This window comes from Mycteria americana, chromosome 6 (genome assembly GCF_035582795.1).
Source record: "Mycteria americana isolate JAX WOST 10 ecotype Jacksonville Zoo and Gardens chromosome 6, USCA_MyAme_1.0, whole genome shotgun sequence".
Classification (NCBI taxonomy): domain Eukaryota; kingdom Metazoa; phylum Chordata; class Aves; order Ciconiiformes; family Ciconiidae; genus Mycteria; species Mycteria americana.
Window position 1 is genome coordinate 50958923 of NC_134370.1, and position 13921 is coordinate 50972843.

Below are 13921 nucleotides of genomic sequence, written 5' to 3' on the forward strand. Positions count from 1 at the left end.
TGAAACAGTGAAAGCTTTGTGAACACTGACATAATTATGTGTAAGTCTTTGTAGGCCTAGTTACAAAAATCCCTACATAGTAGAGTTGGCTTTCCGTCTTCCTCTTGTCCATTCTTTTCAGCTGCTTTATCATGCCTCCCCTGCCCCTTTTCCTCCTCACTATTCCACGTAAGTTTTGGCGCTGTCACATAGGAATGTCTGGGAAAGAACAACAGAGATGTTTTTTATGCTCTGCTCAGGGGAGGGAAAAAGTCTGTAAGACTCATGGCACAGTACCCAGAGTTGGCAAAAAGGTGAACAGACTCGGTGCAACGGAAGTATGCAAGGTGAGGCTGATGTGCTCAGGGAAGAACATAGGTATGTCCTACAAAAGTATTGCTAGGACGTAACAAAATAAAAAGGTAAATAAGGCCATTTTATCTTTTAGAATTAATGTTTTCTTCCAAACTAGCAGCTTTAAAAGAAATCACCAAGTTTGTATGTAGATCTTGCAGCACCCTGAAAAACATCAGCAGTGCTACCTAGCTTTTACAACAGAAAAACTGGCACACAGAAGCATTGCTTCGACAGGCCAGAGTCATGTACAGCCAAAAATAGGACTTATTCTCCCAAAGTTGCAAAATAATTACAAGTTACTATGAAACAAGGTAGTAAAACATAACTCAGCTTCAAAGCTGCATGTTAACTGTGCACACTGTAGGATAACTTGGAAGTTGCTGAGGTAACACAGGATTTGCTTAGTTTACTAAATACAGGTATCTTCAATTTAATAAACATATAGGCAATCATAATAACAGCCGAAGATGAAATTTATGGAAAGTCTTTGCTTCAGACACCTTTTCAACATTACATTCCTCATAAAAGAGCTCTGAAGTATATGGCACCCTTGCTCTGCAACAAATTTGATGAAATAACCTTTGGAGTCATTCCACCTTGTTGGTTGTGTTCCTGGTGCATGTGTTTATACTTGCATACAAATATGTTAATTATAGATAAAAGATTCTTTCATTTGTTAAAAAGCATAAGTACAGATACAGATCTTTAAAAGAACATGATGATATGGACGATGCACTGTTTAAAATAAACTATGATCTAAAAGCCCACCAGCAAAAAGCATAGTTTCTCTGATAGTCAGCTTGTGTAATAAAACTGATCTCCATCCATCTGAAGCAATTCAATTCAAGCCCACCTCTGACATTCCTTTTCCTACCGGCAACAAGATAGGATATAAACAGGAACAGTTACTAGGAAAACCAAGCATGCTATTTATACAGCAGTAAATCGGCAAAATACACATCTTGCAACTCGGCATGAGGCCACAGTACTATCTCGGCATGCAGCAGAATGACAGCAGCAGACTTTGTCCAACAGTCAAGGAGCAGGACTTCCACAGCAGCATTAGAGCTCAGAGGCACTCCAGCTGTGCTTTAGTTACTATAAACTATATTCTCTACTCCCTGTATGCAATATGAGACAGAGGGCCATGGAGTGCATCAGCAGCAGTTTTTTTTCTATAACCTTCTGTAAGAACAGCACTTGCAGTCCTTGGAAGCAGGCACGACACGCCTTGAACAACTGAAATCTCTTTGGGCTAAAATAATCAAACTATGTTTCCTACCCCTGCCCCATCACTTTGGGCTTCGTAAGCACAAACCAAAGTGGCTGGTTTGCTGTTAACATGCTACTGGCTCCAGCTTTCTTCCATGTGTATGTCCATCCACCTTCTCCTCCCAATCTCACAAGAAGCGCACAAGGTAGAACTAGAATTGTAGCATCATTAGCTTTGACAAGGTACAATTAAGCACTGAACAAATTCAAATTTTCTCCCTGGATCATGTTGGAGCAGGGATCTACTGAGCAGCTGACTCTGTTCTCCATGTGATTTAATGAGTTCTCTTATCAATTAATCACGGACATGTTCCCAGCTAACTGGGGATAAAAAGGAGAGGGGGAGAACCCCAAACAGCACTTTTTCTTTTAAAAGATGTGATAGAACCCACAGTGCTGAAAATTTGCTTGAGGAACTTAATGAACTGGTTTCTCACTTAGTCTAGCAAGAATTATAGTGAAGACTGTAATAGGAAAACTGGTCAAGGACATTATGGATGATGTTCATTTGCCTATAATGTTTTTGGTCGCTGCTTGCAACTACTGGTATTAAACTTCCTTGATTCTCATAAGCCAAGTGAAACATATTTGGCAGTGTGAAGAATAGAATAAATAGATTTGTGTTATTCGGGTTACTCGTCGAGCAGATGTGTTCACAGCATCTTTTCAGCACTGCTGGAGATGTAACAGATAACAGAACATCTTTACTACCTGAGAACATGGAGCAACTTACCTTCATCACAATATATCCTAACAGGTTTCAGTGCTCCTTTGAAAGAGGTTCAGGGGCCAGGACAGGGAGACCTTGGAGAGGAATGATACTTTGATTTACTTGGGTAACCTTCTTTTTCCCTTTCTTTTTATCATCTTCATCAGTATGGGCACAAAATGCCTATTATGCACAAGATTTTTTCTTATAGTCCTTATTTCATGTCCAGGTGGTGACGACACTATTTTGAGAGAATCAAGGAAGTTTCAGCCAGTATGTTTGCATTTAGGCCTGTAGGTGCTGTAACTTTTTAAATCTGACTACATCACTTTCTTATTGCAGCCAAGCTTGGGTTTTGTCAACACCATGCACTTGGCACTTACCTATCAGTCATTATCTTGATTCTTCTGCCCTTTGGAGCACTGGCTCAAAGGTATGACTACTACTACTTTAGTATTTGAGATGTTTGTCCTCTCCAACACTGCTACATGTAGCATGTGGTAGAAGGGCGGGGGAAAAAAAAAAAGCACTACCAATGAACACAAAAATGTCAATCAAAGTGAAGATCCTTTTCAAAGCATATTTGTGGGCATATGGGAAAGACGCATAGAGTGCATCCCGCAGATTCAGCAAATTTTAGAGTAGGACACCAGCAATACAAGGTTGCAATCAGGAATATTGTTCCTGTTCTACAAAACTTACCTAAAATTTGGCATGATCTTCCAAACAACGTAAAATAAAGACTCTGGACTAAATGCAGTTTGGCTTCCTTGCCATAAAGCACAGAGTGTCTTTCTGAATTCTTCCACCAATGAACTGGAAAGAAAGTAAAGGCTGGTGATTAATATGGGTTTGTGTTATAACCCTTATAGGTTTACTAGCTCAATGGTACAAATATCAGACATTACTTTGGTTAAGATTGTACTGATTGGGTAAACAGCCTTTCCAGTACTTCAAAGATTTTGTGTCCAAAATCCTACCCATAACACTGGAGAGACACACAGGTTAGGAAAATTACATTTCAGATGTTGCAAGACTCACTTAGAAATCTATCCACCTTTTGCTATTTTAGTGTAGACTCTGCTAACATCATCCCTTTAACACTTGCTCAAACAAGCTACAGATTGTGAATTGCTTACTCTGGTTGTTTGGGTTTGTGTTTTGTTTTTTTTTTTTTTTTTTTTTAAAATACATTCACTTGCAGACACATCCCCATGACTATATTTTAGCTGTAATTAAGTAACATAATATGTCTGGAGCACATATAACTAGCACTTCTTAACCTTACTTTAAATTCAGTTAAACTACAGTGCTTTCTGATGTATCTGACTGCTTCCCCCTGCAGCACCAGACCAATATAAGCAAACTGCAAGTGATACAAGTTTCTTTTTTTGTATAGCCAACTATTTTTCTATGACTCTGTCCCCCCATTAATCATTTTTCTATAATTCTGCAACACTGAAAGCGTATAGCAGCTCTACTACCCAAGCATTTGCTGTTTTCCGTAAAGTTCAGTGCCAACAAGGAACACTCAGCTTACACATTGTTATCCCCCTGGCTCCTGGTATGGTAAGTTCGCCTGCCTGCCGTCTTCCCATTCCTCAGCTCCACAGCAGGCAACTCTTTGAAGTAACAGCAAAACTGTTGAATGTTACTACGGAAAAAGGAAAAATGAATTAAATTCTTAAAGGGCAGAGAACAAAGAGAATATTATGTATTCTGGAGCCTGTTCGTTGAAATGCGTAAGCACAAGTTCATGCAGTGACAGAGGACAGCAATCACAAACAGTTCAAGATACAAGAAATACTGTAGCAAATGTTCATCTTCTGTAAATGACTGGGCAGATGTGTAAATATCATCATCATCCCAACTACCTGAAATAATTACATTTTGGCTCTGCTTTGACTAAGAGATACCGTGACAGACAGAGGTATCAGAAGGCATTCCCTAACAAACCAGACTGCATCTGCTGAAGAGGTTAACTCCATATCTACTGCCACCTATCAATCCTAACCTCTGCTACCACAGTGCCAGTAATGGAACATAAGAAGCATGCGGCTCAACTCCTGCCTTAACAATGGAGAAGAAAATGGAGATGGTTTAGTCCTGCTATAGCCTGACTCAGTAGTCTCCCAGTGAAGGAAGCAAATTCAGAAATGCAAAAGGACAATTACGGAGCAGCAGTGGCCTTGGCAGCCATAAAATGAGGTCTAACATCTCAGCACTGCAGAAACTGTTCTCCTACCCACTTCCATGAGACCCCATCCCTCAAAGCACTGTCTCTGCTTTCACAGTGACCATAAGCATCAACATGTTTCAATATCCTTGGCAATGAAAGGGCAGTCACCTTTTCCGCTGAGGATACAGCAGGCTTCCACTAGAATGCTGCATTACAGGAGGTCCCTCACAGTCTGAAACACAACTTTATGGTACCCGCACACACCCGTTCCTGCAAATCCAGGTATACTTTTGTACAGTGGTAACTTGCCAAATTCCCTTGTCTAATGCTACAGCACACAACCACTCTCACAGAGGCGTGGGGAAAGCTTCGGAGGTACCTGAGCGACTGAAGAATTGCGTTCATGAAACACGTATTCCCCAGGTTCCGAAGGCCTGTGGCACAAAGGGCAGTGGTGCTTCCCTGGAAATGAGAACGGTTAAGTTAAAGAAAGACTTATCATTGCTCCCCCACTTTTTCCCCACAGAGCTGTTACTGTTATATCAGCATAGATTTAAACAATAATAAACTACACTGAAAAGTGCAGTTTCAAAGCCAAAGCAACCACCTCACCACCTCAAACTGCCTTGAGGCTCCATCTTGACATTAAACCTGCTTCTTACTCATTCCTGTCAACAGAAAACTATACTACATCTTTTCCTGTGCAAATAAATCTAGAATAGGACAACACAGAATTAATCACAGGCTTTTATTGCAAAGTATTTGTGTGTGTATATATATATATATATAAAGTATTCACACTCCGATAATGTTCAGTGAGAACTGGACACAAATTTTCCTAAAGTGCCTTTGAAAAATGAAGATACCAATCCTTATCCATCTAGTCCCACATCTAATATGCGCAGTGTGGCAGCCTGCAGGTTGTTTTTAAGTCATCAGCAGTAGCCTGCTGTCTTGGTGGGGTTTTGTAGTGGCCAGGAGGGTTTTTGAAAGACAGACAACAGCATTTATTTGGGAAAGAAACAGTCAAGTTAGACTGTGCAAAGAAAAAGCAATGTGTTGAATGAAGAGAAGCAAAATAAACACCATTTACAGTCTAGGAGTTTCAACAGTTTAGAGCAATGTTACCCACAGATGAGCTTGCTTTTTGCCAAATCATCTTCAGCGTGGGCTGGGAGGAGAGGAAAGAGAAATGTGGACAGTGTTGCATTTATGATTTCTAGAATCCACAACACTTGGACGCATTCCATTGTCTACAAAATATCACATTGAGAGTTCATCAAATTTTGGGGCATTCTTCATTGTTCTAACAGAATTTAAAAGCTAGACTATCTTTTAGTAGTAGTATCTCAGAATGAACATATTACTTGACGCTAAAGACTGCATGCAAATCCAGGTTACCAAATATATATTCCAAGTGTTCCAATAAAACTTTTTTTCCTCCCTAAATCTACCACAAACAACAACAACAACTCTGGTGAATAACTAATGACAGAAGAGTATCTGTGTATATGTTGTTTAAAAACAAACAAACAAAAGTATTATTTACATAAGCAATTTACCAATTCAGTAAGAATTGTTTAAGGAGAGACCTGTTTTCCAATAAAGGAAGAAAACTTTTAAGTACAAACACCACAGTGTCCTTAGTATATTCTTTCCTCATTCTTGCCCAGGGTGAGACAGCAAGGTATTAATGCAAACAGCAGTGCCCTGTCTTTTCTAGATAACGATCCAATGTGGCAACAATAAAAAGATAATCTGTTGCCATGGGCAATATTCAAGTATTATTAATACTGAGAAAACAGCACAGACTAAGAAGAATAGAAGCAGCATTAAGATCATGCTTTCTAGTTCTGTCTTCTCTGTATCTAAATGTTGCCCAGAATTTTCCTTCTAGTTTTTACTGCCTTGCAGTTTTCCAGACAATGATGCTGTGTGTTGCCATAGCAAAAACACCCCCACTATTTCTCCCAGGCTTCCTCAGTCACTCCAAGATTGGGACAGTACAGGAAGCATACGCAGCACATGCAGAGGACCCTGAATTGACTGTAGGTAGTGCATTTTTAAAGTAACTAAACCCCTACAGACTTTGCAAAACAGCAACTGACTGCCTTGCTCCCACCCCACCCTCTTACTTCCATTCATACTCCTCTCAAGACCTTCTTCTCTTTGTAATCAGGTAGTTGTTCCTCATAGCTGAAGACAGCTATTCCTTCAGCTGCCTTTCTGCATTGCTGTCCTGCAGCCCCAAGGGCCAAGGAGGAATAGCTCTGCTCTACCACTCCTCCTGCCCAAGGGTGAAAATGAAGCAGTTGCATACAGCTGGGTCGGTATCTCCCCTCTCCCTCCCTACAATTTGGGAGAAATTATGAAGATTAGAAACTCCCTCAATGCAAACTGTGGAAAACAGAGACATTTGGTTTGGGGCATTCTTTGTATGGAAGAAACTATGTAGCCCTTCAGCTATCTAGCATCCTCTCCTGGGTGCTATTCTGCAGATGTGAAGTTAAAATAGCAGGAAGATAGAGAGAGAGAAAAGCCTTCAGAATAGTCCACAGTTCCTTTTGAAAGCAGGTTTTACTAAGCTCTTCTAAAACTTTGTTAAAATTTTTTACTTTTTCCACAATTACTCTCTTATCCCCTTAGAAAAAGACAGTGCACCTGCTTCTCTGCCTTCTGCACTGAAAAAAAAAAAAAAAAAAAAAAAAGACAAAAACCCCCTTGTCTGCTCAGAAAAGTCAAGTCTTATGTTTAGTCCTGTTTTAATCCCAATAGACAGTCGCTGATCCCACCAAGCTCAAACAGCCTTGAAGCTCCATCTTGACGTGAAACCCTTCTTAAGCATAGGGAAGCTCAAAGTCTAGGTCAACAGAAACACAGCAGAATAGCAAACATTCTTTTGTGAGAAGGGGCTCTTCTAGGTGTGTGGTCAGGAGATGGGAAAGACAAAGTGCACCAAGCAGAATCTGGGTAATTGATTACAAGTATTTCAAGTCTAGGCCAACTATAAGCCTCAACAGGTTTAGAAAAACCCCTTAAACTCACTGTACCGGATCCGTTGTACTTACATTTACTTTTAATAACTTGCTGTTCAGAGATGAGTTTTCCAATAGTTTTCTTTTCCTATGTCTGTCTGATGTAAAGGCTGAACTGTTGGAAAGTAATTAAAAGAGGCTACTTACTATAAAAACAAAATACTGTGTGCAATGGACAACAGATAATTATCCTAATCTTTAACACAGTGATTACATCTGCCATCAGTTGTCATTAAGACAGCAAAGAGCTTCCTGGTTGCAACACATGCTTTGCATAGTCTTAAAACAGACTGCATCTCCCCCAGAGTACAGACACACATCCTATTTTCAACACTAATGTCCGAGTTAATTGCATTAAGTTATGCATGCTACAGTATGTGACCTGAAGAGTCACCTTATTAGCATGCTACTTTTCACCTAAAATATCGGTCTTTTTCTTTAATCAAAGCAATACGTAATATAGAATTTTCCATAAAATACTTCTGTCAGAAGAATTGCCTAAACCTTTAGAAAGACAACTTCAAAAAAGAAAAATCACGACAAAGTAAAGTTACCAAAAATCAAAAATATCTTCAGTGCTAGCACTTCCGTATTATAGCTGACTTCTCTTAAATAAAAGTACATGAGATTATAACATTTGTGTAATACTAACACAAAGTTACAAGAACAATTCTTTTCTACATCACTGGAAATTACTGGCCCCTCAATTCTACCAGTTTACAACTTCTCTCTAACAGCAAAATCGTAACTTGTTCCAGATTGGGGGGGGGGGGCTAGTTCTTTTTTTTTTTTTTTTTTTTTTTTTTTAATTAAAAAGCCCTTCAAACATTCAAAAACTGTCATTACACACAACGGAAGACTCCACGGTATCATTTACCTCCCAAAGTGCTACATCTCCTGGACATTTCCAAAATACTAATGTGCACTTCTCATTATGCTTACACATCTTTACACCTCATCACATACTCAAGAAGCCCATCAAAAAGAGAAGGGAAAATAATGAAAATGTTAACATTACTGACAGAGTAAGTGACACACTTAACTTGGGGAGGATCCAGAGACTTCCCAAAATCACAGCAATTTCTTAGCAGGAGTCCTGTTTGAACTCTGGGGCATTCAAATGTATTTGGAAGCACTGTACGCACATGTACTTCTACTTAGTATTATGTAAGATTTCCAAGCAAACTGTGAAAAGACTACCTGCTATCTAGCACTGGCCACAGCATCTGCATCACAAAGATTGTAATATCTACTTTTCAGTGGAACAGCTCCAGATAAAGGCAAAGGAAAAACACGTCTCTTCTGTATAATTCCAAGTTCATAAGCCTTCTTAATCTTTTTGTTTGGAAACCAAACTATGCAATTAATACGAAGACTACTTCCACCTGCATTTTCACTTCAATTTCTCTCCTCCAGAAACTTATTCTGGTTTTGACAAAACTATGATTCTGTTCTGGAAATTCTCCCACTTATATGGAAAAAGACGGTAATTACTGGCTAGGTAGCAAGAAAGTTAATAGATATCTAAATTCCTGTATCACCATACACTGCTTCTACAAGATACACCATATAAGAACCAAAACATATGAGATCAGCCAAATCCATTTGTTCTGCACCCCTGCTTCTTAGTGATGAAAAGGGTACTTAAACATACACAGCATCACACACATAGAAGGACCAAAATATGTACATTAAATACGTATATACATATAAAACAGAAATACCACTTAAATGATGCAATATTACAAGTCCACCCAAAGCTGTCTGGATGTAAAGAAACTACTTACTTTTCCAAGTTCTGTAGGTGCTCTCTGACCTTCTGTACCAGGCCCAGCTTGGTATCATTGACTACAAAATCATCACAGCGATAACTGCAAGAAAAACATTTATCAGAATGTGCAAAGGATTTCAATGAAATACTCCAGAACAGTCATGCAAGCCTATGTGCAGGAAGCACTGAAGTGATTCAGTGGAAGATTACGAGGGGAACAGGGGACCACAACACCTACATACTGAGCTTGGTTCCCTCTGAAAACTACTATAGCAAGGGAAGGTACAGGCACTATCTTACTGCATGTTTTTTTCTTCTAGCTCTGCTCTTTATTAGAAATCAGAAGCATGATGTACAGCTTGTCCCAATGCAGAATTCCAGTTCAACAAAAAGTCAAACATACGGCATAACCAAAAGCAGCATTAGTAGACAATCCATAGAAGATTTATCAGAAAAGATCAACTGACATCAGGTAAACAGACTACAAAGTTCTTATTAATCTATAGCATAAATCAATTTATTTTAATACTGTAAAGCTATCATTAAAACCTGAGGTGCTGAACAGATACACACACAATTTAAAAGCTTCTGCTACAGAAAAAAGACCAGGGAAAATGAACTAAGAGATTACGTGATTTGTCCAAAGTCACACCAGAAGTCTGTGCCAACTCGCCCCTCATGCTTTAACCACAAATATCACTCAATGTCTCATATATTTTTTACATATACAGAAACTCTTATAAAACTTAAGCTAGTATTTTGAGCTTTTTCAGGGTAAGTGTGCAAAAGTAAGTAACTGAGCTGAAAAAGAGAGAGAAGCTGATCCCCCCCACTGCCTCAAAGCAAATGTAAAGTGAAGCCAAACCAAAATGGCCTCTCTGCAGAAGCAAGGGTTACAAAAGTCTACAATCCTATAGTGTTCTACAAAGATCTCACATTTCCCAAGAAGCAAACATGTTCATTATAATTTATTATTCAAACTGTGGGCTTGTAATGCCTCATATAGTGCACAAAGGCAAAGGTTACAGACCATTTCTAAAGAGGAGGAGGGTCTTTGAGGGAATGCTGAAAAAAATCCCACACCTTATTTCACTCTTTCCCTGAGTACATGTAAATCCACAGTGCATATATCAATTTGAAGAAATGAAAGGAGAGTAGCAAAGAAAACTGTCACAAGGAGAACATTGTTGCAAGATGCCATTACTTCTGCTGCTTGGCTGTATTTCAAACCACTAGCATTTCTTGCCCTCACAAAAAGGGGGAATAGAGGTCCCAGAGTGGTGTGGACCCTCTTATCCATGCTCTTTCTTCCATTTGTGAAGGAAAGACGATGCCTGTATACAGGGGTGGGGCAGTGGAAAGGGGAAGGGAAGGAAGGACAAAAATCCCTTAAAACCAAGAAACAGAAATGCTGCAGTCAGTAAGGAAGCCCAGCCCTGCAGAATCCACACCTGCATGTCGGTAACTAAGAATTCTGTGCAGCCTCCTCGAGCCTCTCTCAAAGGAGGCAGTCAGCAGAGCGGCAGCCTTAACTGCTGTGCACTGGAGCTGGAGTTGACGTTTCACAGTACTCTTGCAGGGTTAGCCAAGAGCTAGCTCAAGAATTAGATAACCCGTATTCTGGCATGAGAAACAGGAAGGTAAGAAAAGACTTAACACCACTTACACCGTTCTTTCGAGAGCGCTGTGACAAAAAGGGAGCAGAGACTTGTCACAACTTCCCTTCCCCCACATCCCACAAAGGTAATTCAGCTCTGAGCAGTGTTTGTCAGCCCTGTGCTTACTGTGAAGCATCAAATTGCAGCTTCAAATTCTGGCAGGCAACTGAACGTTTCCTGTGAAGAAAACTAACTTACTTTGGATATGCTTAATATCAGAACCGTAGCTATTTCTCTCCTTTCCCTTTGGCACAGGACTGACTCAATATGAAATACATCCTCATCGTCTCAGGTTACTCCTCTACTGGAGCAGATCCGTGCTCCGTAAGTTAATGAAGCTACCGACATCAGGCACAACTGGAATTTACAACATTCTTTGTTACATAAATCTGCGATGTAGTTCAAAGGCAACAGTATTGCTAGCATTAATTCAAACCCTGAATTCTTGAAGAGACTACAGACTTGAGAAAGTAAAGGCCCTTGCCACCGAAAGGAGCCTGTAAGACCAGTCTGTCCAGGGTCTCTGTTGATTTTTGCCTCTGAGAAGAGAAATTAATATGACTCTCAAGATTTCCAAACACTGAACGCAGCAGTTATGGATACTTAAGCAAGATCTAGAAATTATAAGACAGCTATTGCCAGTAATAGAATATTTTTTTTTTTTTAATTGCCACAGACCTAGTTAGTTTGGGAGAGGGAAGAAGTCTGTAAACGTGCTTATTTTTCAGCCATGTTTTAAGTAGTCCTATTCAGCTTTATCAGCAATCACCTCATGAACTGTTCCTGCATTTGCCACTCTCACAGGATGCCACACCTCAAGGACAACCATCAGAGCAAACTACCCAGGCCAGCTTTGCTGAGAAGTAAAAATGGTGCAGGTAGATACAATACAGTGCAAATCCTCCCTAATACCAAGTGTGTCCACACCCCCAGGTATACTAGCACAATTACATTGCTACCCTAGTTGGGTGGCTACTAACACTTATAAACAGGGAATGAAAGTAGATGCAAGCTCACTGAAAGCCTCTAAGCAAACTGATTGCTGAAAGATGATTTAATACTTGCTCCTATGCCCTAAAGATCATGTTAACCTTATTTTTAGTCTGATCTCACATACCAGTAACATCTTTACATAAAATGGCAAGCTAGCAATTTCCCCAAGATGGAGGAATAAAACCAAATACATCATTAAATGTCAGGGTCCTTGCAACAGTGGAAAAATAATTTTAAGATTCACTTAAAAACAAGACAAGCTTCTTCTCTTTTTAATGGGCAGATTTTTTAAACCACCTCCCTTGCAACACTGAGGATTCAACACTACCACCAATCTATTCTGGATAAATGAAGTAAACAGCATAGGAAGTAGTTTATGCTTTACTAGTTTAAAATTTGCTAAGCCCACACACCTTAAAGGTAAACTGCTGAGAGATTACTTCCTATATGTGAAGCTGACATTCAAAACAGATGTTTAATTTGTCATCCTCAGAATTATCACAAACTAACAGTACACTTCTTGCATACAGCAGTTCTACAATATGCTTCACAGCAATTGTACAGAACAAATTCTATACTTCGGGGAGGGTCCCTTATATGGATTAGCACAATATTTTCCTCTCTATACACTTTCTATTTTTAGCACCTCTGCTCCTACAAGGCCTGGTCTTTTCTGGCCTCCTTTGCTGCTAAAATGGCAGCAAGCCAGTGAATGTATGCACTGCTCTGGGGAACACTTATGCTTAGTGCTGGCTGTTTCAGTAGGTTATAGAACTTCATGCTAGGTTTAAAAGCCCTGATTGGATTTGAAGAATTACAGGACAAGCAAAATTAAGAAAATCCAAGTTTCCTTAGTTGTACTAACACCGTATACGAGTAAACTAAGAACTCAAGTTTTACTGTCTTGATAAACAGCTTTTTACCTTCTTTAATTTCCACTGACCGTAGAACGCAAAACAATGGTCCTCAGCAATCTCATTTTCAGATGCTCATGCGCTAGCACAGTAAGCCTGTTTTTTAAATAGAACCACCATCACAAAAAGAAGACTAAAAAGGAAATTTTTTTAAGTCCTTGGCACTTAGTTATTTTTATATGGGGGGGGGTGGGGGAGGTGGGGGGAGACGGACACATCACCGACGTGAACACAACCATGTCCCTTTAAGAGATAACAAGGAGGCTAATGGGTCAGAAATCTGACTTGCAAGTTGCGTCTGGGATTAAAGGAACACAGGAAACATACTATGCAAATACATAAACAGGGCAACCTTCTTCTGTGCTAACCAACTGTCTGTGCACTAGCACAGAGAAAACAAACTTACAAGAGTCCTCTTTCAGGAAATGTATTTCTGAAAGCAGGCTTCTTACACATATCATTTTACTTCTCGTGCACAGAAAAACAACCACTAACACAGCAGGAGAATGCATCGAACAACAGCTTGAAGAGAAAAAAAGATCTGTAGTTCTTGTAAACCCTTTTTGCTTAGTACTTTAGAACTAACTGAAAGGCTGATTACCACCAAAAAGGGGAATTCAGGAGTCTGTTTTTCTCAGTGCTTAGGGTCTCAAACATAATTCAGTTTGACAATTTAGTATTGCATCTACTGTCTCAAAAGTGACCACAGAATCAAGAAGAGAGTCATACTCTCATAATAAATAAAAGATTAACATTCTCCCAACTTTTCCACTGTGAAGACTGAACAGATGAATAGGAGGACAGAGAAGAAAGATCAAAACTCTCTGGAAAGCAAATCCCTAATTGCCCAATACTTAATAATACCTCAAGCATACCTGTATTTTTCAAAACATTACTGAATTCATAAATACAATAAAAAGTCATCTCAGATTAAAAAAAAAAAAAAATTAACTACCATCCCACCAGAACTGAAACATTTTCCTTTCAAAGCTATGTTGAAAGCTTGTGATCACATAAAAGAGAACATACACACCTAGACTTCCACTCTGAAATG

The 13921-nt window shown here is 39.4% G+C and overlaps 1 protein-coding gene across 3 annotated transcripts in view; it reads right to left on the reverse strand.

Annotated features, from left to right (window-relative positions):
- Nucleotides 1–13921, reverse strand: part of USP3 (ubiquitin specific peptidase 3) — a 97926-nt gene that overhangs the window by 10412 nt on the left and 73593 nt on the right. For all 3 annotated transcript variants that reach the window (XM_075505780.1, XM_075505778.1, XM_075505779.1), the window contains exons 4-8: nucleotides 9319–9402; nucleotides 7565–7646; nucleotides 4876–4958; nucleotides 3858–3971; nucleotides 3020–3133 (exon numbers count right to left, since the gene is read on the reverse strand). In XM_075505780.1, the coding sequence (XP_075361895.1) occupies nucleotides 3020–3133; nucleotides 3858–3971; nucleotides 4876–4958; nucleotides 7565–7646; nucleotides 9319–9402 (477 nt within the window). The remainder of the gene's footprint in view (nucleotides 1–3019; nucleotides 3134–3857; nucleotides 3972–4875; nucleotides 4959–7564; nucleotides 7647–9318; nucleotides 9403–13921) is intronic.